The sequence below is a fragment of the Vulpes lagopus genome, chromosome 19 (genome assembly GCF_018345385.1).
Source record: "Vulpes lagopus strain Blue_001 chromosome 19, ASM1834538v1, whole genome shotgun sequence".
In the NCBI taxonomy this organism is placed as follows: Eukaryota; Metazoa; Chordata; class Mammalia; order Carnivora; family Canidae; genus Vulpes; species Vulpes lagopus.
This window is the reverse complement of record NC_054842.1, coordinates 8,752,605-8,777,275: the sequence shown is the minus strand read 5'-3', so window position 1 is coordinate 8,777,275 and position 24,671 is coordinate 8,752,605. Positions and strand designations below refer to the sequence as shown.

Sequence of the window (24,671 nt, the reverse complement as noted above, 5' to 3'; positions counted from 1 at the left end):
TTGATATTTCTCACAAGGCCCACTTCATCACCAAGTGGTAACCTCCCCAGTAGAGGACAGACTTACCTTTAGACTTTCCATTTTATCCTAAAAGTAAAGCCTCTTAATTCAAGTAAGTTGAAAATAAAGAGAAAAGTTTAACTCTAAGATTCAAAATATTTGGATATATTTCCATACAAATATGTCCATGTTACCAGCTTGGTTTATTTCCTTCCGGTCTTTTCCCCTCTAAATAGAAGTTTTTATATTAATTATGAGATTAACTAGAGAACTGGTTAATTAAATATGAAGTAATATTCAGCAGCACTTAAAAACAACAATTTATAAGCCTTATGTGATATTATAAAGAAATTCCTTTTGATGTAATGCTAAGCTGGGCAAAGTGTAGAGAAAGCAATTGGATGGGGGTGGAGGTGAGATTCTTGGGAATCGTGGGTGCATGTGGGGCTGCTCTCCTGGACCACTCACTCTAGGCACCAGCAAAAGCTAGCCAGCTTATCCGGGGGCTCCACAGTAGGCACTCTATAAATATGTATTGACTGATACCTAAGACTAGGGGCCCCCAAGCCCAGATATCTCTAGAACAGCAAGTGAAGTGATCTTGTTCTCTTGCCTTCTGTAATGACAACAAAAGAATTCATAAAGGACCATTTGATTCATGCCCTCTAATAGCAATTACACACAGTTTGCTTGCAGTTTGGCATAAGCTTAATTATGGACAACAAATGGCTACCTAACAGGACTCTAATATTAATTTCTAAGCTCTCCACCCCCACCCCAACTAACTAGGGAAGCAGTGGAAACTTAGATTCAGTTAAGGCAAGAGTCAGCGCTTGGTCCTTTTGCTTTTGGCCAGTGAGCATGCCCATATGTCTTTCACTGTCCCAAGTCATGCCCCACAAGGCTCTGTGATGTGGCAGGTGGCATCAGGGCCCTACTATAGCCTTTGCCTCTGCACTTGTCCAGAGTTTACTGTGAGAGTGGAAACCTGTAGCAATTATGTTGCTAAGGAAACTTGGCATTCTCCCAAAACGCTCCACAAAACAGCTCCATCTAGTTTCCAATGCTCAGTGTTTGTTTGGGCTTATCTGCTGCCTCTATGTTTAGTCTACAAAACTAGAGTTTTAAGCTCTGCTTCCATTATGAGGAGAATAATTTCCAGGGTAGGTCTAAGGTGAACATAGACCATTGCACCCCATTACAAAGAGAAGGGGGTATGGAACTTCCTGTATAAGAATATTAAAGCTTCCCTGGGGCTTACTGCTGTGTGGCTGCTAAAACTATTGTTGCACAATTCTGTTCAGCATTGCATCTTAAACCCTAGGCCAGAGCCAGACTCTTACTAGGTGTTCCCTAAATACCCATGACAGCTGAACCCAGACATTTCCTTCTAAAAAATTAGAGAACCACACAAATGTATTTTTTAAATGTTTATACATCTGTATGCATAGCATTTATGCTTTCTTGTGGGACTTCGCACATTCATGTTTACAGTGGAGACTTTTTGGATCTTTGCCTAGTCTTCTTAACTAAGCTATTAATTCCATGAGGGCAGGAGCCCACGTATCTCTCTCTGTACACCCCATGGGCTCACACAGAGCCAGACACATGTGTGACTGGCAATCAATGACGTGAGTAGTTTGGTTGGTCAACTAAACAAACATGTGAATGCTGGTCCATGAAATCATATACTTGCCATCTCAGAGCTGGTGGTGGCAGCAGATGTTGTCTGTGGCCCCGAGATAAGAAATGCCCTACAATATAGTTTGCCAATACTTCTCAAATACAGTGGGTCTTGAACTACCTGTAGAAAGCTAACTTTTCTTCAGGTCAAAAGTGGGCCATCCTCACTTATTTGTGAGCTCCATCATACCCCCCATTGAATAGGCCAACATTTAGAAAGCCTGTAGCTACAGAATAGAATGCATATGGCAAGACCACCATCTCAGTATAAAACTCCTGCCTGCCGCAGTTGCTGAAGCATGTTGATACATAAGGACTATAGAAGGCTGCTCATATTTTTGAGTAACAGATAATGAAAACAAAGGTTTCTAAAAGCAGCTTCCTGGGACACCTGGGTAGCTCAGCAGTTGAGTGTCTGCCTTCGGCTCAGGGCATAATCCCGGGTCCTGGATTGAGTCCTGCATCAAGCTCCTTGAGGAGTCTGCTTTCCCCTCTGTCTGTCTCTGCCTGTCTGTCTCTCATGAATAAATAAATCTTTAAAAAAAAAAAAAAAGCACCTTCCTGGGAACACCCCATCTTAATGAAATGAGCTTGCCTTCCTTGACCTTTGGTTTTGGGTCAAGACTCGAGATGAAAGGTGATGACAAAAGAAGAGCAGCCAGGACCTGACTCAGTCTCTATTTCTCTGCAGCTGCGGGTCTTTAAGCTGGCCAAGTCCTGGCCAACCTTAAACACACTCATCAAGATCATCGGGAACTCAGTGGGGGCACTAGGAAACCTCACCATCATCCTGGCCATCATTGTCTTTGTCTTCGCTCTGGTTGGCAAACAGCTACTTGGGGAAAACTACCGTGACAACCGGCGCAATATCTCTGCACCCAATGAAGAATGGCCACGCTGGCACATGCATGACTTCTTCCACTCCTTCCTCATTGTCTTCCGGATCCTGTGTGGAGAGTGGATTGAGAACATGTGGGCCTGCATGGAAGTTGGCCAGAAATCCGTATGCCTCATCCTTTTCTTGACAGTGATGGTGCTGGGGAACCTGGTAGTAAGTGTCGAGCCCCCCTGGGGTCCCTGTCTTGGGGACAATGGAGAGACTTCTAGGTTGTCCCTTTTTTTTTTTTTCTTTTTTTACTTCTGGGTTATCCTAAAAAACTTTGATGTTGCACATTTTTATGCCCCCACCATACCTGCCCGACTGTAAGTCTTCAAACATTGCAAAGCCATGTGGGGCATGTTCTAAGAACTGTCCCTTGGGAGGTAACCTGACTTGCTGGTGTGAGCACGTAGGATCAGGATGGAAAGACCTGTTTAGAATCCCAGCTCCACCACTAGTAAGGCTGGATGACCCAGCACAAGAGACAATCTCCTCAGCTTTAATTTCCTTAAAATCAAGAAAATAGTGCTTACTCACAGGCTTACCAGGGGAATTAAATTACAGGAGATAACATATGCAAATTGCCTAGTGCAGTGTCTAGGCCACAACAGGAACTCAGTAAATGTTAGCTGTTAGTTGTTGAAGAAAAATTTCCTTCCCCACTCTAGGGGGTCTCAGAAGATATTTTTCTCCGGTATGAGAGCTGACTGATTTCTCTAAGCTACACAGGTCCTAGCTAAGAGCAGGAGGGCGGGCTTGATGGGACAAGATGAAAGAGAGAAGCTGGGTCATGGACAACATCCAATGCCACAATGTCAATAACAAAATCCACTCCCACATTTGGGGGAGCCCCAGTGAAGACCTTCCTGCCAATTGGCTCCAGCACCCCTTCTCTATCCTAGTTGGTTCCTTGCCCTCAGCTTACCCCCACCTACTGTGGTTCTGGACACCCTTGCTGTACCAGCACTGGCTGGCTATAAGGGGACATATGGGTCCTCAGAAGCCCCTTTCTTATTGTCCTGAACATCAACCAACTTGGATTCTTTCCCTGTAAGAGTTTTAGACACAAGAAAGCTAAACCAAGAAAGATGAAAAAAACAAATCCAGACCTTTCAGTCTTTCCCATTCAGGTCATGGATGCCTTCCCCTCTGCCCCCGCCACCCCAACTTGCCCCATTCTCAGGTTAGGAGGTTGGCCAAAGATCCTTTCTTCCAGGCTGAGCTCACCATCTCTACAGAGCTATAGGGGTCCCTCACCTTCTGGCAGGAAGTTTCCCTACTCCAAGTACTTTTACAGCCCTCAGTCATTTCCTTTTCACAACCACTCCTAAAGGGAGGGAGTCCCCAGTCCCTGCTCATGGGGGAAGAACAGGAAGTTGGAAATAGCAAGAAGATTGGCCAAGAATGTGCTTCCAAGCCTTGTCCACATGAGGCAGGTCACTTGGGACATCCCCAAGACTCCCCTCAGTGGGTTTCAAAATGTCATTTCCCCCAAGAGGGAAAGCGTTGGGGTGGGCAAGGAGAGGCCCAGGTGTGGCTGTCCTGCCATCTGGCTGCCTGCCTAGCAGACTGCGGAGGGGCTCAGCTCATTAGTCAAGCCATCTTTGCTTCCACTCCTCTCCAGGTCCTCAACTTGTTCATCGCCCTGCTGCTGAACTCCTTCAGTGCCGACAACCTTGCAACTCCAGATGAAGATGGGGAGGTGAACAACCTGCAGGTGGCCCTGGCACGGATCCAGGCATTTGGCCATCGTACCAAGAAGGCCATTTGCAACTTCTTCACTAGGCCCTGCCTGCTGCCCTGGCCCAAGGCAGAGCCCCAGCTGGTGGTGAAACTCCCACTCTCCAGCTCCAAAGCTGAAAACCACATTGCTGCTAATGCAGCTGTGGGGAGCCCTAGAGGGCTCCCAGTGTCCAGAGGCCTCAGGGACGACCACAGTGACTTCATCACCAATCCTAACATATGGGTCTCTGTGCCCATTGCGGAGGGTGAATCTGACCTCGATGACCTGGAGGAAGATGGTGAGGAGGATTCTCAGAGTTCCCAGCAGGAAGCGATCCTCCAAGGGCAGGTGAGAGTCCTCCCAGGGCCGGACTGATGGGAGGGCAAAAAAGAAATTAGAATAAGGAGGTTTTCCACCATCAGGACTGGCACATCCTTGATGAGCCCTCCACAAACCAAGCATAGGAACACTTGATGTCAGAAAGCAAAAGCCATGCTCAGCTTTTTGGAGGAAGTGGCATTTGAGCAGGGCCTGGAATAAGGATCAGAATTCCCCAGGCAAGCAGAGAGCAGGGGCAGCATCTTAGTCCCAGGCAACTTTGAGGTACTTGGGATTGTCTTTCATACAACTGCCCTGTTTGCTTCACCCAACTCAGGCTCTCTGCCTAAGATGCTAACGAGACTCCTCTAAGAACAGATGTTGTCCAAGAGCAAGATTCATCTGATCTTCATCAGAAGCCTAGGGAATCCTGATCATTATGTGACTCATTTATCCAGCTTTCCCCAACAAAGAATATCACAGGGAAATGACACTTGTTCTTTTTGGCACTGAAGAATTTAAAGTACATTTAAGCCTTTTGGTAGCACATATATTTTTAAATACTTTGCACAGCTCCCTACTACCTTAAGCTGATATATAGACCAACACTCATTGGTCTCTTCTCAGTGACTCAGGGCATGTATTTCCACACAATATGGGAAGGCAAGGGTCCCTAGAGATAGGCAGGGCTGCTGGCCAGGCCACTAAGTGGCCTCAGACAGCTGTGCTTTGAGTCTGTAGCTCTACCACAGCCTCCTTCCCCTACAGCTGTCACTTCTCTTATGTTCCAGCAGCTGCTATTATCAGCTGCCATATTTTACATGCCTTTGTATGGGTGACAGCCGAGGGCAGGGCGTCACCATCCCTGGAATAAAGGACATGAACTCTGTGACGGCTATCTCCACTCAGAGGCATTTTCAGTTACTTTGGGGGCTCTTAGGGGACTTCAGACGGCCAAGTTCACTACCACTCCGACCTCTGGACAAGTAATAATGGTCATAGTTAACAGCTATTGAGCCAAGCACTGCATGCAAAGTGTTTTTACAAGCATTCACATGTTTAGTCATCAAAATCACTAATTAAAGTAGATCTTGTCTTCTCAATTTTGCAGGTAGGAAAAATGGAGATCAGACAGGTTACATTTTTTTTGCTTAAGGTCATACAGCTTGTAAGTAATGGAGCAAGAGTGAAACAGATCTGGTTATGGAGACTCTAGGCTCACTTCACACAAGCGTGTGTATATGGATGCATGTATATATGCTGCAGAGATTAGATCCTTAACTCTGGCAGACTATGAGGTGCAAGATCTCTTCAAATGAGAAGTAGTCAGCTGAGGGTGGACACAGGTGGCCAGATGGGACCCTCTCTCACTAGCAGGAGCAGCTGCAAGTCGAGACGTGTGAGGGCCACATGGCGCCCAGGAGCCCAGGCTCTGGAATGTCCTCTGAGGACCTGGCTTCCTACGTGGATGAGAAGTGGAAAGACGAGGCTGCTGCCCAGGCGCCTGCAGAGGTAGGTATGTGAGCTTTCAGGAGAGGTTGCACAGCCTGTCGGACACTGACCAGTGGGATGGTAGAGGCTGGAAGATGGGGCTGCACGGGAAGTGGTGTTTCAGACTGCTGTCAATCACATAACCTCATGTCTCATCGTGAGAACTGTCAAGGCCCGTCCTAACCTCTGGGCTGGTCAGCACAATTTCAGTGGAAAGAGGGGGGTACTCCACAGGGTGGGGAGGTGGATAATAAGGACAAGATCCTCAGGTGCTCTGAGTCTCCTTGTCTTCATCTCTGAAACTGAATGGTAATGCCTACCTGGTAGGATTCTTTTGAAGCTTAAATGAGATGCTGCTTGTCAACTGTTTAGCTCCTGCCTGAAATGGAATAAGTGCCCAGAAAATGACAGCCAAGGAAAAAGGAAACAAAAGACAATGCACAGAGAAAGTGTCTTTCTGAGCCAACAGATGAAAGTCAGAGTCGCTTGTGGGTGAGGAAGTCTTCCCTGTGACTGCCCCCGCCCCCACTCTCTTTTGTCCACATCATTTTTTTCCAGCCAAAAACATTCTGATGCTCTGGAGAGGTTGTCTGTATTGAGTAGTGTACTGACAGAGTTACACAGACTGAGCAGGAAGTGAAATTGGGGTTTAGGAATGTCTTAGAAGAGGTAAAAAGAAACTTGGTGGTTTCATTACAAATCTCTGAAGAAAAGGAGCTACAGGGATGAGGTAGCTAGAGAGACTTAGCGTCTTTAATACAACCGCATTAAATTCAGGAATTTAACTCGACACCTAGTCACTGAGAGCTGATGCTGTGACAGGCCTGGGCGGGGCCAAGATAAGGAAAACATCATTCATGCCCAAAGTTATCAAGCCCTTCAGCTTGAGGAATGTCAGTCACTGGCTGTGTGCCCCTGAGCAAGGCTGACCATAGCAGGGTAAGAGGAGAGGGTGGGCTGGGATGGGGTTGGCGGACCCTGGGTGAACAGAAGCCACGTTGTTCCTGCTGAGTGAGGTTTGCCACCTTCTACATGTGGACATCATGTTTCCTTCAGAACATTCTAAGCATTCCCCTGGCTAGTTCTCTCTACCCAGTGTTTTCAGTATACAGCTGCTGGGGATCAGTTTTGGTTTTGGTTTTATTGTTGTTGTTGTTGTTGTTTTGTCCCCGACCCTGACCAGGCAGAGAAGGGCCTGACAGTGACAGATGGGGCACCCACCCCACCATTTGGGTCCATTAGCCAAGCTATCAGGTTTACTAATATGAGAGCAGCTTCAACTCCTAATTGAATTCATCTGGAGACATTATAAGGCTGGAGCTGCCAGGAGGGCAGCAGGGCCCCTGCAGCATTGCTCCGTGATTAAATATTCAAGCCCAGTGAATGCCGAGAGTCTTTATGGGTGTAATTACGGTGTCTCGGGCCCTCGCCAGCACTCCATCAGGGGCCTGGAGGCTGAAAGCCTCGCACAGCTAACCCTCTGGGGCACCGGAGAGAGCATCGCCGTGCTGGGCCTCCGCAGGGAGGATGTCTGCGCGGCGCAGCCCCGACGGGCTCTCCCTGCTCCCTGCGTCTCGGAGCCCTTGGCCCTGCGGACTGCGGTGACCCGGCAGCCTCGACGGGCGCCTCAGGGAGCTGAGTTCACGCCCGGGCTTCTGCCCTGCAGGGAGGGGACGATACCAGCTCCTCCGAGGGCAGCACGGTGGACTGCCTGGATCCCGAGGAGATCCTGAGGAAGATCCCTGAGCTGGCAGATGACCTTGAAGAACCAGACGACTGCTTCACGGAAGGTAAAGCTGCGGCCAAAGGCCTCCTCGTGTTGACGTTCATTCGGGCCAGAATCCAGTTCCACAAACTCATCCGGGCATCTGTGTGTCCCGGGCCCTGGGCTCCACCAGAGACAGACAAAAAGGGCCTCTCACTGCCTCCTCCCCAAACTAGAGCAGTGGAGGGCAGCATGACCCACAAATGCCAGTTCACAGCACCCAGAGGTGCCACGTCAGACGCGGCTGCCAATGCTGTGCCTTCCTCATCACGCTCAGAGACACCTTGCTGAGTTGTAAACCAGTCCTCTTGCGGCTGAATAGCAAAAAGATAAACACTCTTGTTTGGGGACATAAAGGACCCAGAGGAGGGACCCAGAGTGCCCCTAAATCCTTTGAGTAACTCTTAAAGGCAGAAAAAACGCCCATGGCCATAGCACCCTGAACTATAGCACCCATCTTGTCCTAAAGGCAGAAAATACATCTTACTCTTTTCTTCCCTCCACGTTTAGAATAGAGAGGCAAGTTGTGTTCTCACTGGATCTGCGTGCATGAAGTGGGTATACATCTAGTTCATACTGTGAAAGTCATTGGGGCTTCAATAATAATAAAAAAAATCTATCAATTAAAAAGCAACAGCATGGGGGATCCCTGGGTGGCTCAGCAGTTTAGCACCTGCCTTTGGCCCAGGGCACGATCCTGGAGTCCCGGAATCAAGTCCCACGTCGGGCTCCCGGCATGGAGCCTTTTCTCCCTCTGCCTGTGTCTCTGCCTCTCATTCTCTCTCTCCATGTCTATCATAAATAAATAAATCTTTAAAAAACAACAACAACAACAACAACACTTCCACACAACCCTGGGCTGGACTGGGCCCAGGCTCCATCCCAGCCACGTGGTGGCCCCTCAGGTGAACACAGGCTCAGGGCATAGCTCCTCACACAGCACGAGGCCCAGGCCCCCAGTCTTGTAGGGCTTCCAGAAATAGGTGGGCATAGGACAGGGGCCACCAGTATCTTTCCCAAGAAGGATGATAATCCAGGAGGAGTTGAGAGTGGGTGAGACCAATGGTAGGGAGGAACACCGGAAGGCCAGGATTGAGAGGCTTGCTGAGAGGGGTGCAGCTTCTCTCCTGTTCCAGGGAAGAATTCCTTTCCTATGAGGTGGCAAGTGGGCTTCCCGGGAGAGTGCTTCCCCAGTGGGGCTAGAGCAAAAATGCTCCTCCCTCCCCAGGGCGACATCACTCACCATCAGTCCTCTCCCCACAGGCTGTCTTCGCTGCTGTCCCTGCTGTAAAGTGGACATCAGCAAGTTTCCATGGACTGTGGGATGGCAGGTGCGCAAGACCTGCTACCGCATCGTGGAGCACAGCTGGTTTGAGAGCTTCATCATCTTCATGATCCTGCTCAGCAGTGGGTCTCTGGTAAGGGGAGGTGGGGTCCATGTCCCGAAGCCCTCCAGATGGGGTCTTCCACAATCCCAAGGCCCTGGAGCTGCAGCAGTGAGCTCCCCTGATTCCTAGCCTGAAACCCCCAGTGGGTGGCTGGCAGGAGACCTGCAGCCCAGCAAGCAGGCTGCTCTTAGCAGCAGGGAAGGGTAAGTGCTTGCTGTCTCCATGCCATAGCCTGCTAAACCTGGCTGCAAGTATTTCAAGCAGTGAGGGCATACATCCCACTCTATAGATGGGGAAACTGACACCGAAAGGATTTGAGGCACTTGTCCATGTTTACCCAGCTTGTCAGTAGTAAAATCTACCTTTGCCCTCATTTGATCCCAAAGCTCCTGGCTTTCTAACCCCTGGCTTTCCAAACATCAGTCTTCTCTGAAGGCCCAGTTGAAAGACTATCATCCTTCGGTCTTATCAAGCCACTTACAAATACTATTACTCATTCAAAGCTCACAGCAAATCATTTTATCAGCACTTCTCAAAATGTAATTACCTGGGGAGACTTGTTAAAAAGCAGATTCTGAATCAGATCTGGGGTGTGGCCTGAGAATTTGCATTTCCAGCAAGCTCCAGGGGATGCTGATGCTGTGGGTCCAAAGAGCACATTTTAAATAACAAGATCTTACAGGTATAGAGATTCTGAATTAGGAGCTGCTTCCTTAGCCCCTTGCTGAATGGCCAGCTTTGTAGGACAAGGAAGGATGCTTCAGATTGTGCCACAGCTTATGCTCACTGCAAATCTCAACTCATCTTCCTAATGAACCAAGGTAGATGTAGACACAGGAAGGGACTTGCCATCCCCCACGGTCTGCATATTATGGATGAGGTCACAGCCCAAAGACATGAAGGGGCCTGCCTGGGGTCCCAGCTAATTAGTTAAAGGGAAGATGAGAAGCCCTCTCTCCTGATTCATGGCTCCAAGTGTTTTCACTTGTTTTGCTTTTCATATGTCATTTACTCCCTAAAAACAATCTACCAGATATCTGGGCACCTGCTTAAATGCCAGATTTTCCCAGGAAGGTGCCAAAACCACTCAGTGTATGTCCTCAGCCTTAGGGAGGAGCAAAGCAGGTGAGAAGACATGATCAGGGATGGGGGGAGGGGGTGACCTGGCAGGCCATGGCACTAGGCCAAGAGAAGAAAGTCTCCAGAGACAGGGCTGTGCTGTCACCTCAGGGGAGGGGAAGGGCGTGGTAGCATCTGAAGGTGCTCACTGCTGACCTGGAGTGGCCATTGTGCACTGCCCTAGCTGTGTCTGTACAGCTCTGGTGCACAGGCCACATTGCCAGGCAAGGGGAGGCTGGACGGTGATTTCTCCCACCCTCCCCTCTTTCCTGTCCTCCTTGATGAGGACAATAGTCACATTTGCTGTTGACAAGGTATGACAATAGTCACATTTCCTCATTACCTCCTCAGCTCCTATCTTCCCCTGCGGGCCTCTTCTCCTCATTTCTCTTTCCGTGCTCTCCTGCTTCTTTCTGTGCCCCTACTCCACTCACCCCAGCTGCTCCCCCTCCCTCCCAGCAGGGAGCGCAGATCCTGCACCAGCTGCTGGGCCCTCACCTCCCCATCTCCTTCCCCAAGGGACCGAACAGGCTGGCACCAAATTTAGTCCTCCTTATGCTTTTACTTTGAGTACTTAAAAAAAAAAATAACATGAGTTTTCATCTGACAAAGTGGGAAAAAAAAAAAAAAGCACCCTTGGAAATTATGGGAAAATGCAAAGAAAAAAATATCACCCATTTTCCTATCACTCAGAGAAAATCTCACTTTGAAAACATTTTGGTAGACTTCCTTCCCATCTTTCTTATGCATGTAATACATAAATATTACAAAACCGAAACCACATTTATGCATTCTGTAATTTCTCAGTAAATTCTCACAGTAAATATACTCCTACTATCTGACTTCATGGCTGCAGCGCATTCCATTATGGGAATGTGCCACCATTTATTTAAATAATCCCTGTGTTTACTTCTAATAAGCATTGAATAGCCTAGACTCCTTTGAGGACATTGGCTTCTTTCCTGTCTTAGGTGCAATTAGAAGCAGAGTCAGAAGCAAGGATTCTTGCATGAGGAGCTTGTGGAGGGCATACCCTGAGGTGGAACCTGTAAGGGAGGCAGGATCGGGTGAGGAGCTAAAAGATGTGGCTCCCAGGAAGTCCTCCTCTGCGTGATCCCACAGGAGCTATGAAGCATAAAGGGTACCACAGAGCTGTCCCATCTTGAGGCAAAGGGGGTAGTCACTGGCCACAGCTGCATCCAGATCAGGCATTTAACCTCCTAGGCATTTCTGCAGGTGGAGGCAGTTCCCCCTCAGCCCAGGGAGATCCTCAGGAAAAGGGGGCATCCTTTAGCTGTTTGCAGCCAACAGCAGCTGGGGGACGGTTGCATTGGCCCCTCTGATGGTGTCTGAGTGGGGCACAAACATCCAGTGTCCTTAGGCTGAATTCTTGAAGGCACAATTGCTGAGTTCCTGAAATCTTTGAATCTTCCTGCCAATCTGATCTCTGGAACTGAACTGGTTTTCAGCCCCTGGTCAAGTATAAGAGAAGCCACCTCCCCACAGCCACCACAACACTGGCCTTAGCCTGACTCTCTTCTATCTTCACCAGTCTCCTAAGAGAAAAATGGCACCTTCGTTTGCATTTTCTTAATTACCAGTGAGATAGAACATTCTTTTTCAGAGGTTCATGGGCGATTCTTACTTTCATTTTTTGTGAACTGGCTGTGAACATCCTTTGATGCTTTTATTTTTAAACTAAGTCGCTGTTAGGATCCCTTTGGTTCACTTCCAAGCCCCAATTTGAGGTTTCCTTTCTCCCTTGCTTTCGGCTCCCCTGCAAAGAGTAAGCCAAGCTGCAGGCTCCTGTTGGCTCTAGGGGGTCCTGGTTTGCATGTCACAGTTCCTCTTCTACAATCTCACTGAACCTCACCCCATACTCCACCCCCCCCACCCCCACCCCCACCCACACACACACCACACACTCCGAGCAGAGAAAACAAAATGATACAGGCCACCTGGTTCCCAAAGCCTTCCCAGGGCCTGAGAACAGGGCTGGCTGAGTCCTTCCCTGTTACTGGGCCCCAGTGCTATGGATCCAGGCAGCCTACTATTTTCCTTCCTTCCTTCCTTCCTTCCTTCCTTCCTTCCTTCCTTTCTTCCAGGCCTTTGAAGACTATCACCTTGATCAGAAGCCCACAGTGAAGGCCTTGCTGGAATATACTGACAGGGTGTTTACTTTTATCTTCGTGCTGGAGATGCTGCTCAAGTGGGTGGCCTACGGCTTTAAGAAGTACTTCACCAATGCCTGGTGCTGGCTGGACTTTCTAATCGTGAACGTGAGTGGCTCATTGGCACACATGGGGTTTGGGGCCCTCACCTCTGGCTGCAGCTAGCACAAAGGAAGCTTGACGCCTTGCCTTATGGGCCACTCCAGAGAAGAGTCTTGAGCACTTAGCAAGATCTCTGAGAATAGCCTACACACTGGTGAATGGTAAGATCAGACAGTACATGATTCTGGCCCAGTGGCGATGCTCAGGTGAGTCCTCAGTTCCTAGGTCTCCACCCAGAAAGACCACTGACTGCCCTCTGTGATTTACATCTGAAGCAAGATGACACATGAGGCTCTCAAGGGTCTTATGACCTTGCATCCCTTGACAGGGCTTCTGGACTGAGGGTGAGCCCAGGACTGCACAGCACAGAGAATCTTCCCACCTACTGGCTCAGTGGTCCTCAGCCCTGGCTATGCTTTGGAATCATCCAGAAAGCTCTTAAAAATACAATGAACCAATACCGTTATTCCCTGAATTTCAGATCTCTCTGGTCCAAGGTGGAGCCCAGGCATCAGTATGTTATAAAAGCTCCTAGGCAGGTCCAATATGTGTGCAGCCAGGTTGAGAATCACTGAATTTGCCCCACTGGCTTCTCCACATTGGCACTAGAAGGGACAGAGGGTCCCTTTGGAGAGGTACTGAGCTGAAGCATGTGTGTTCAGATTCACACTAACCCATGGCCACTAATTGCTGCACGAGGGGATTTACCAAGGGCCTCCCACATGCTAGACTTGTGATTCCTCCCAGCTGTGAGGAGACCATCCTCAATGAAATCTCCTAAGAGCCTTCCTAAGCCCTCAAAATCCAAGAGTGGTCTCTCCCTCATCTTACCCATGACAATCCTCTATCTCTGTCCAGGTCTTTGCCCTCTTGGCTTTGCAGAATGGCTGCCTGAATGATTTGCTCACTGTGGCACAGCTGAGGGTCCCCACAGGCAGGGGAACGCTTGTGCTGTGTTTGTCTCTGCCTCCCACACTCCAACAGCCACCAGGACCAAGGTCTGCACATCAGAGGTGTCAGTAAATGTGTCTGTACTCAGTGCTTGCCTCCTGAAGCTGGATGGGATCCAGTACAGAACATTCTGTCCAGCCTCCTGTGCTGGCAGGTCCCCCACAGCAGGTCTGTGTACTCAATTCTCTTCTTTCCTGATACCAACGTGTTGGCAGCATCAGGACACTGTACCACAAGGATTAACTGTGAGGCCTGAAATCTGAGTCACAGGTGATAACTTTGTGCATATAAAATAATTATTCATAAGTGAAGGAAAAATGTTTTATTCTGGCTTTGCACCCTTGTTAGGGGCACACGCGCCCTTCCCTACATATGTCTCACTACTCTAAGCCCCGATCACCTTAAATGCTCACCTTCTCATTCCATCCATCTTCCTCCTAATTCTTCCTTCTGACCATCCATTCTTCCTTCCCCATAGCCCTCCTTCCATATACTCCAGCCGTTCATCCTTTCTTTTTCCTTTCTTCTAATCATCCACTCATCTTTACTTCTCCATTTATCCTGTCAGTCTTCTCCCTCCTTCCATCTATTCTCATTCTGCTTTCTCTCTTCTCTTCTGCCTATCCTATCTATCAACTGTTCCTTAATCCTTCTATCTTTTGATTCACCTTTCTATCTGACCATCCAATCATCTAAACTTCCATTCACTCATTCATGCACCTTTGATCCAAGCATCCTCTTATCCATTCATTCTTCCATCTTCCCATTTTTCCTTTAACCATCCACCTATCCTTCCTTCTTTTTTAAAATTTTATTTATTTATTTATTTATTTATTTATTTATTTATTTATTTGAGAGAGGGAGGGGTGAGGAGCAGAGGGAGGAGAAGCAGACTCCCCACTAAGTAGGGAGACCAACGTAGGGCTCAATCCCAGGAGCCTAGGATCACAACCTGAACTGAAGGCAGACCCTTAACTGACTCAGCCATCCAGATACCCCAATCCTTCCTTCTTTTCACCCATCTGCCTGTTAATCCCTTTTCCTTCCGTTCCTTCATTCAACCAATCAACTTTCCATCCATTCTATAATCTCTTCCACTCATTTATTCTATACAACTTTCTCTTTCCATTCATCCATCGGTCATTTTACCCAGCCATCCATTCTTCTCCCTTTCATCCATTCATCCGTCCACTATGCTATACTTCCGTATTTTATCCTTCTTTCTTTCATCCTTCCTTTCAACTATCTGTCCTATCCATCTTTGTATCCTTTAATGCATTATTCTATCCAACCATCCTTCCATTCATCTTCCTTCTTTCTCTCCTTCCTTTCATCCATCTGAAAATGCTTATATATTTTGTTCAACTTATCAAATGTTTATTTATGACTGCTGAATATAGGATTGTCTTATAAAGTGCTCTGGGGGAGGCAGAAGCCAAGAAATAAAAACTCCTAATCTCCAGGAGTTTGTGCTATAATCTTTCAGCAGATAGATAAGACACACAGAAAGAAATAAACCTATTATAAGGGGGAGGTATGGTGAGCACTGCTGGAAATAATTAGTGTCTTAGGGGCACAGAGATATGAGCCTGTGGGGGTGGGGAAGTTGGGAAGGCTTCATATAGGAAATGACATTAAATGTAGGGCTTAAAATGAACAGGAGCATTGAGGTACGAAGAGGACCAGAGGAGGCCAGTCTTAATTAAAGGATGACCCTGAGCAAAAGTACAGACACAGGTATATTTAGAGAACAATCTTATTTGGGTAGAATATATGAGTGAAACATGGCTGAAGAAAACATAGTCTGCAGCTAGTATAATACAGACTAAGGAATCTAGAACTTAACCTGAGGGTGATAAAGCACTAGTGAAGTCTGGGAGTAGGAGACACACATGATTACAATCAAATTTGCACTGGAGAATGGATGCAGTACTAGAAACCAATTGGGAGGCTAGCGACCTGAACAGTGGGAGTGGAGCTGGGCTTGGGTAGAGGGCTTTGATGGAAAGACCCCAGACCCTGATTGCTCCAACTATAGATTTTGCACATGAGGCAAACTTCCCATGGGACTGAGCAAAAAGCTGAATAGGGTCCAGCATGAAACTGGCCCCAAACCTCCCTACCTTCTATCAGCCAGACAGCTGGGTACTACCTGCTGGTGTCTGGAGTTTTGCATGGATGAAGAAAGTGGTTTTTTTTTTTTTCCATTCTAGCTCTTTGTCCTGGTGGAATAAGCCACCCATTCAGAGAATAGACATTGTTTAAGGCTTTAGCACCCACATGGGGACCCCTTCCCTTCGGAAGGTCTGGTGAATCTCCCCACCTGGCTGCCAGGATAAGCTAAGTCTGAATTCAGCCCACTAGTCATGGTGGAGTTGGGGTCTTCCAGTATTGGGTCACAGTCTCCGGCAAGCTCAAACCTATGCATGGTTTACTCAAAGTTTCTGGGAGGTGTGACCATTTGTCCATGTCAATTTGTGTCCTTTACAGTCCTTGATCAAACACTTCTTAAGAAGACCAACAGGAAGTCACAACCCAGTCATTACACTTCAGTCATCTGTCAAAGCTGGATTTCATGAGCCATGCCACTCACTCTTCCTTTTACTCCCTCATTTTATACAGGCTGAAAGTATGACCTGGACTAGCAAAGCACTGACCCAAAGTCACACACACAAAAAAATTAGGGGTTGAGAGGAACCTAGACCCTACTGAGACTAGGACTCTTTGCCCTCCACCTTTCTGAGCAAATACAATTGAGACTCACTTTGCATTCTTCAAAATAAACTTTCAAAAAAAAAATAGACTTTCAAAAAAAAATAGACTTTTTTCAAAAAAAAAAAAATAGATGCCCCACAAAGGGACATCATCTCTCCAAGTCTTTGGAAGTCACAGTTTCAAGGCTGTTGAAGTCTGGCTGATGCCTCAGAGGGGAAAAGGAAGATTGATATAATACACTGAGAGCTTGACCACCCATACCACATTGTGGTGATGTGGAAGACTGAGTTTTTCTTTCTCGGAGGCTCAGAGACGTGATGAATGAAATCCTTAATAAAGGGAAAGATATTGAACTCTCTCTAGACCTTTCACTGGAGTTCAAAATAAGATTGGAGCCAGGATGATGGCTTGGATAGAGTAGGTGGTGGGAGGGATTTCCTGTCTCCTTCTACTAGGATCTTCTGGAAACTAGAATAATGTTTTTGCTCTTTGCCTACATCCAGATCTCCCTGACAAGCCTTATAGCGAAGATCCTGCAATATTCTGATGTGGCATCCATCAAAGCCCTTCGGACCCTCCGTGCCCTGAGGCCCCTGCGGGCTCTGTCTCGATTTGAAGGCATGAGGGTAAGACCTATCTCCAAACTGCTCTGGTCTCCATCATTTTGTACCCCTTTCCCCCTACCATGTCCTTCATGTCCTGACCCTGAGCTCTGGGTCCACCCGAACAGCTGGGCTTTGGGTGGGTCCCTGCTTCCTGCTGGGACTATAGTGGCACTGCCATGTTCTAATGCTCTGGTTTTCTTTCATGTCCCTTTGTGAGCACTCGTCCTGTCTCACCTCAGATATCATGTCTACCAGCATTCAGACTCATAAGTCTTCCTGTTCTTAGTAAAGTGATCCTGCTTCAACATCTCTTGCCTCTGTCTCCCCACCCTGCATCTTGTCCTTATTGCCCAAATCTCCAGAACACCCCAAACCCCTCATTTTTCCAAGACAAATGAGCCTTTCCTCTGACACTCCATTTAAATGTGGTGGCACCATCAGCTCAGCACCATGGCCACCACTCATTGGAATGCATCCTCTTCAACACAATGCAGTCATGGGTCCTGTGGATTCTTCCCTTTCACCCACTCCTTTCCTCACCCATCACTGTCACCTCCATCGTGTCCTCACTGTCTTCCTCACAGTGGAGTGCTCACAAACCAGGCCCTTGAATTACAGGGAGAATGGAGAATGAGGGACTGCTAATTTGTCCCCCTCCCCTTCCTTATAATTACAAAAGGCTCCAGGTTCTAGGAGTGAGGTTTTGCTTTCTCCTGCCATGGACTCAAAGAAGACATCCTATCTTCAAAAGCAAAAATGGACTTTAAAAAATTAGCTTGTACCTTCACAAACACTAGAAGCTTATGATTGAAATAGTTTGAATTTTGTTTTATTTTATCTCTAGGTTGCTGCTTTACAAATAAGCAAGTTTGTGAATATGCATTTTGGTTTTCACTAATTCTTGAATGAAGCATATCTTGAACTGTAGTTTTGAAAGCCCTTTTAAAACAGCCTTTAAAAAGAATAAAGCAAGGCACTAAAATTTGTATGTGCAAGCACAACACATACACTCACACCTCTAAATGAGCATGTGTGTACTTGTAAGTTCATGCGTCTCCTCAGGCCTGGGGAAAGACCCTAAAACCTACCCAGAATGAAATTTAGGAAGAAGATCTAAACCCATCTTCAGTTGCCCAATGCCTCTCAATCTTCTGAGTCTGAATTATTGCCCTAATTAATCCACTTATCTTACTGCTTCCAAAGGCTACTGGCTCATGAAGCCAGTGTAAGTAAGTGTAGACAGAAATGGGATCCAGCAAGAAGTGTTTCAGATCCTTTTGCATGTCTTCCCAGGTGGTTGTAGATGCCCTGGTGGGTGCCATCCCATCCATCATGAATGTCCTCCTCGTCTGCCTCATCTTCTGGCTCATCTTCAGCATCATGGGTGTGAACTTCTTTGCGGGGAAGTTTGGGCGATGCATCAACAAAACCAATGAATACTTTTCTCTTGTGCCTTTGTCTATTGTGAATAACATATCTGATTGTAAATATCAGAACCACACTGGCAGCTTCTTCTGGGTCAATGTGAAGGTCAACTTTGATAATGTTGCAATGGGTTACCTAGCACTTCTGCAGGTGGTAAGTCCTGAGATCAACCGTATCTCTTCCTTTGGCTACTTGATAATGTGGAGGATCTGGGGTCTTCCAGAAGTTGCTATGTAGAGACTTAGCAAGGGGTAGCAATCAGTGTGACCTGAAGTCACCTCTCTATTCCTACAGACTAGCTTGATGCTAAAGGGCCTTACCAACCAGTGCAATGTTACAGTGGTGCAATTAGACAAGCGTGGGCTCACAGAATAGAATAAAGGGATGACCTGCAATGCAATTGTATCAGGTGATGACTTAGAATTCACTACTTGTACAAAATAGACATGATATAGCCACCTGTCCAGTCTTCTACTGCAGATCCTCTCCTAGATGGTAATAAATTGTATTCCAGACCTATTATAACGATGGAAATTGCTGGTGGTGATGACAGACAAACACATTCACACTCCCATTCATTCATTCATACTTGCCTTCATTTGCTTGTTCATTCAGTCCTCCATTCAATCAGGTGTTGATGCAGTTGCTTATACTTTTTTCATGCATCTCACTGTTTGTTCATGCATTTGTTCAACAAATAATCCCTGAGTAGCTGTGGTGTGCCAGGCAATATGCTTAGCCCTGGCAGATATAGGGAACTGCCCCCAGGGGGTCCATCCCTATATAAGAAAAAACAGACAAGCGAACCAAAACAGAGTTCAGTGTAGACGATGTGCAGACACTGAGTAGCCTCTGCTCCTTGTTTCTAGGCAACCTTTAAAGGCTGGATGGACATAATGTATGCTGCTGTTGATGCCCGAGATGTGAGTCTCAGCCCACCGTGCCTATTGCCTTCCCCTTGGTGCATCCCACTCACATCAGTCTAGTTGAAATTGACTGAAGGTGGCCTTGATACCAGAAGAGGCAATCCCCCACAACAGCCTGTCCTTATCCTTCCCTGGAGCAGTGTCCAGGTGGCCCTCTGTTGAATGTTTAAGCCAACCTCACCTGCTCTCCTACCAGGCAGAAAACTGAAAACTCCCCAGGGTTTTCAAGTTCTTCTCACTACTGAGGAAAGTATCTTCAGGACTGTGTGTGAAAGCACACCCTGGGCAGAGGCAGTAGTGGAATGGTGGCTAAAATAAGAGCACTGTAATGGCAGCTGGGTGGAAGAGATGGGTACTGCTGAGAAAAGACCCTTTGCTGCTGTGGCAGGCATTACTGATGCCCTGCCCCAGATCCCCTCAGCCACCTCTTGAGTTCACCCTTATGCTGTGCTTCTGATTCTCTGAGACTTGACTTTCTTCAATGCCTCAGAGCTTGCTCAGCAGCCCCTCCCCCAAGTGCAAGACATTGAGTGTCCACAGGGGCAACCCTCACAGATAAGTTTTGGGAGTCTGTAGATAAATGCTTCCCAATCCCTTAGAAATACAACTCTGAGATGCATTCTACACAATTCATTGGAGAACCCCAACAGGATGGAGTGCCAGTTGCCCCCCAGTGAGAGCCTGCTTAACCATCTCCCCTTCTGCTTTTATTCTGCTTACCCTCCACCTCCCTCTGTCCTGCTTCCTGACTCCCAAATAAACCACCCACCGACTCCCAGTTCCTTGTCTCAGGGATGAACACAAACATACACCCACCTGCTCCCCATGCCTCACCTTGTCTGTTCACAGGTGAACTTGCAGCCCAAGTGGGAGGACAACGTGTACATGTACTTGTACTTTGTCATCTTCATCATTTTTGGCGGCTTCTTCACACTCAATCTCTTCGTTGGGGTCATAATTGACAACTTCAATCAACAGAAAAAAAAGATAAGTGGGGCTCAGGTGTTTCCATGAATCTTCCACTCCCTGTCCCCTGGCCTCATGACTAAAGCCAACACTACTCGTAGCCCTCATGTCTGACTGGGGGTCCAATTTTGGCCTTTAACACCAACACCCACCTTTGCATCCTGACTATAGCCCTCACACTTTCCTGGTGTCCTGGGACTGCTACTGGAAGAGCTGCATTTCCCTGTATCAACAACATCCTCACTTCTCTCTGGGTCCCCTTCCTCTCTCTCAGAGTCCCCAGGTCTTCCCAGCTGGAAACAGGTGTGCTGGGTGTGTCCCAGGTGACCCTTGAGAAACATAAACAGGGAAAGAAAAGGCTCCAGCACCTGCTGCCTCTGTCTAGGGCTCTGATCCCCTGAAGCACTGAGTTGGGAGGCCTCAGCAAGGGCCAGGGCTCCAGTGTTGGCAAAATCCCAACCCTCCTGGGGATGGAGAGGAAGACCTTTGCCTCCATGGATGCTGACTCTGATGAATAGGAACCCAATCCCAAATAACCTGTCATGTTTACACTAAAATATGAGGGCATTAAAGGTATAAAATGCTTTATTGTTACCCTCTATTAATCTTTCATTTAATACCCCCCATTCCTTTGAAATAGATAAAGCACCACTTTAGACTTATGTAAGCTGAGATCCACAGGGGAGGGGGAAAGTGGGTCATATGGATAGGGTCACATGGCACAGCACTGAGAGTCCAGCATTGGTTTTGGTCTTATACAAACCTGGGCTTGCATTCCCAACTCAACCACTCACTAGATCACTGACCCTGACAGTTTTTAATAACTCTCTAAGCTTCAGCTTTCTCATCCATTCAATGGAGTTAATGATACCTATTTACAGGATTCTGGTGAGAGGAAAGTAAAAGCTGTATAAGAAACACCTAGTTTAGGGGCACCTGGGTGGCTCAGTTAGTTAAGTATCTGCCTTCAGCTCAAGTCATGACCCTGAAGTCCTGGGATCAAGCCTTGAATTGTGCTCCCTGCTGCCTGCTCAGTGGGGGGTCTGCTTCTCCGCCTCCCTCTGATTCTCCCCTCTGCTCGTGCTGACACTCTCTCTTGTTCACTCTTTCTTGCTTTCTCTCTCTCTCAAATAAATAAATAAAATCTTAAAAAAAAAGAAGGAACACTTAGTTTAGGGCTAAGCTACTGACTATTATAATTCAGAATAAATGTCTAATAACATAGGCTTCCCACTGTAGGAAGTCCTTGGCCAGAGTTCTGGGGATAAGAAGTAGGCAGCCCTTCTCTGCCCCACAGGGGCTCAGCAAGACACCTGTAAAGCAATGACCAATGTTATTAACATCCTAGAGGTCTTTGAAGCCATTCAAGCAGTCTCTTCTCCCATCTTATAGATGAGGAAACTGAGGTCTTGACAGGGAACTGGCCATGTTCGGTGATAGAATGAGATAAGCCAGTGATGAAGTTGAGAGGGACTATATTTGCTGACCCCTTTCCCAGAATTTTCAGTGGGGCCCCATCCTGTGCTCCCAATCTTCTGCCCCTGCCCCTGCCTCCAGCCCCTTTGAGATGTCTCTCCCTGGAAGCTCTCTGTGTCCACAGATTCTCTAAATCTCCTCTCAAATCCCAGAGATCTCACCCATTTCCCCAGCATTTGCAGTGACTAATTTATACAAATATGCTATGGAAAAAGGAAGATTTCAAATTATGCCAGGAAGTGAAAGATGAGGGGTTGAATGAAGGAGGTCTCAAAGGTCCTCAAAGAAAACCCAAAACTAAGGGAAGAAGACATTTTCAATGGTGGAGATTCTGACACTGTAACAGCAGAGGGCAATGCAAATGGCAGGACCTTAAGAGAAGCAATCAAGAGTTCTGCAAGGACCCTTAGATAAGGCAGTAACTGTTCTTAGCTCCTCTTCTCCAGAAAGGGGTCAAGGGGCTGGATCTCAGGTTCTTTGATGCAGAAGGCCCTGAAGGAAGCTCTTGCCCCTGACAGGAACTGTGATTCCAGAAGCCTAGTTGAGTTGACTACAATGAGCAGGCTGGATTCAAGGCTCAGATCTAAACTGATAATTACCTTCTCTTTGGGGTCTCTCCCAAATTCTTCCCACCATCTGCCCAAGTGGCACCTCTGGATTCCTGCAGAAGAGAAACAAACAGGCTTTATTCCAGAGACTCAGGAAGGGAGTCAGAGCTAGAGTTCAGTCCCACCCACTCTTCACTGGTTGTGGCATCTGAGCAGGACACTGCTTGATTCTGGCCTTGACGTGCCTTTCTTCAGAGAAGGGAGAAGGTGGAGATGTTCTTCTTCTCCAGCATGCTTTGGTTTTGACATCTCTGGGAGTTCTTGTTCCTTTAATAACAGTGATGTGTATTATCCTCTCCTATACTTAGGGGGCCAGGACATCTTCATGACAGAGGAGCAAAAGAAGTACTATAATGCCATGAAGAAGCTAGGCTCTAAGAAGCCCCAGAAGCCCATCCCACGGCCCCTGGTGAGCCCCAGAGCTTCCTTGCAGCAGAGTGTGCCTAGAAATTCAACGGATAGCCTATGCCTATGCTGGGTAGGGGTTGGCCAGTTCTCTCTGTGAAGGGGGATATCTGTGTTGCATTTGGGGATGAAGTTATAAGAATTCCTGGGCCCAAGGAATGAGAAGTCTAAAAGAAGCAACTCTGGTCTTCTGGAATGAATATATCTCCCACAGTTACTCCAAATAGACCTGTTTAGGGAAGTACTGAGTTCCCCAACCAGTTTAGGTTTCAATTACAGGATTGGAAGCAAGTTAGGCTAAATGATAGTAAAGGTGGTAAGAGCCCTGAAACAAAGTTTTTGTGTTGTTTTGCATCATGATCTAGATCGCAGTGAATCTCCAGCCTCACCCTACATTCCACACCATGGTTAGAGTAGACAGAGAAGAAATGGCCAAAAACCAAACCCCTGGGATCCTGACCCCAGTCATGGTCATGGTCAATAGGAATCAAAAGTTATCCCATTGCTGGGTTTAATGATTGACCAAAACTTAAAGCTGTACTCCACTCCACTTTGATTCCTTTATTCACAAAGACCCTAAGAGTCACGCCCTTTTATTCCCCCATGAAATGCAACACCCAAACCATATATATTATCACCTAAGTTCTTCTGAGTCCTCCAAACAGAAGATGGAAAATGTCAAACCTCTAGTTGGCCTCTGTTGAGAATAGATGAACAGGTTTGGGAGTGGGAGTATTGCTATGTTGGAAATGTACAACAGAACCTCTTCCAAGAATTTCTGAGCCATCCACTCCAGTGAATAGTTTGCATTTGTCACTTTAAGTAACCCTTCTGTGGTTAAAATGCAGTATCTGTGAAGAAAACTACAGGTGCTGTCTATGACACAATGCCATTAGCCCTTCCCCCAACCAGAGGGAAGTCTAAGGACCTGCAACAAAGGAACCAAACTTTCCCTGGAATTAGGGAGAATTCTGTTGGCCAAGGCATTAGGATTTCTGAATCAAGGCATGGGGTCTCCATAAGTTACTAAAAACTTCATGAGCAAATAATCTTGAAAGCATTTATGAGAGAAAAAAAAATGCCATGACCTTTGGATATACTTTACTTGGAAACAATGATCATAAATGTATCACTATACTCAATTTTGATAAGAAGAGTTACAATGAGGAGGTGATAGGATGTTCAGACCTATGTAGGGGCAGAGATTTCCTTCCAAATTTCCTGTAAGATCAAGATAACTGAGGTTGAGTGAGCTTTAAGCTCAGGAAGTACCCCTCTGTCAACCAGTCCAATGGGCAGACACAGGCTCAGAATTAAAAGATGTAGGTAAATAGCTAAGCCCCGCCAATCAGTATCAAGTCAGGGGAGGAGGATCCTGAGAATTGCAGAGAAGCAAACAGCTAACTCCTGCTGGCCTTCACAGGTGGCTGGAATGATGCTGAATGTACATTTGAACCAGACACTGAAGAGTCTGTGCTAGGGACATCCCTTAGCAAAATCATGACAATTGTTGGCACCTTGCTCTATGCACTGCTCAGTCTCTCTATAATATCTCAGCTATTCCCGTTTTATCAATCAATCTCACAGGCCACCATAGCTTTCTCCTCTCAAGGAGGACAATTTCATGAATAGGATAAGCTGTATTTCAAAAAAGGACCCTGGAGAGGATATTATCTTTAAAAAAAATTTTTTTATTTAAAATCAATTTGCCAACATGTAGTATAACACCCAGTGCTCATCCTCAAGTGTCTTCCTTAGTGCCCATCACCCAGTCACCCATCTCCCCACCCTTCTCCCCTTCCACGACCCTTTGTTTGTTCTCAGAGTTAGGAGTCGCTCATGGTTTGTCTTCCTCTCTAATTTTTCCCCAGTTTCCCTCCTTTCTGCTGTAATCTCTTTCACTATTTCTTATATTCCACATATGAGTGAAACCATATGATGATCATCCTTCTCT

General features: G+C 47.0%; 1 protein-coding gene across 3 annotated transcripts in view; it reads left to right on the top strand.

Moving 5' to 3' along the window:
• SCN10A (sodium voltage-gated channel alpha subunit 10) overlaps nt 1–24,671 on the top strand; it is an 89,961-nt gene that overhangs the window by 57,190 nt on the left and 8,100 nt on the right. For 2 of the 3 annotated variants that reach the window (XM_041734229.1, XM_041734227.1), the window contains 11 exons: nt 2,375–2,734; nt 4,188–4,634; nt 5,979–6,116; nt 7,762–7,885; nt 9,124–9,278; nt 12,473–12,646; nt 16,810–16,932; nt 18,205–18,489; nt 19,206–19,259; nt 20,112–20,249; nt 22,617–22,721. In XM_041734229.1, the coding sequence (XP_041590163.1) occupies nt 2,375–2,734; nt 4,188–4,634; nt 5,979–6,116; nt 7,762–7,885; nt 9,124–9,278; nt 12,473–12,646; nt 16,810–16,932; nt 18,205–18,489; nt 19,206–19,259; nt 20,112–20,249; nt 22,617–22,721 (2,103 nt within the window). The remainder of the gene's footprint in view (nt 1–2,374; nt 2,735–4,187; nt 4,635–5,978; nt 6,117–7,761; nt 7,886–9,123; nt 9,279–12,472; nt 12,647–16,809; nt 16,933–18,204; nt 18,490–19,205; nt 19,260–20,111; nt 20,250–22,616; nt 22,722–24,671) is intronic. The other variant, XM_041734228.1, reaches the window with a different exon arrangement.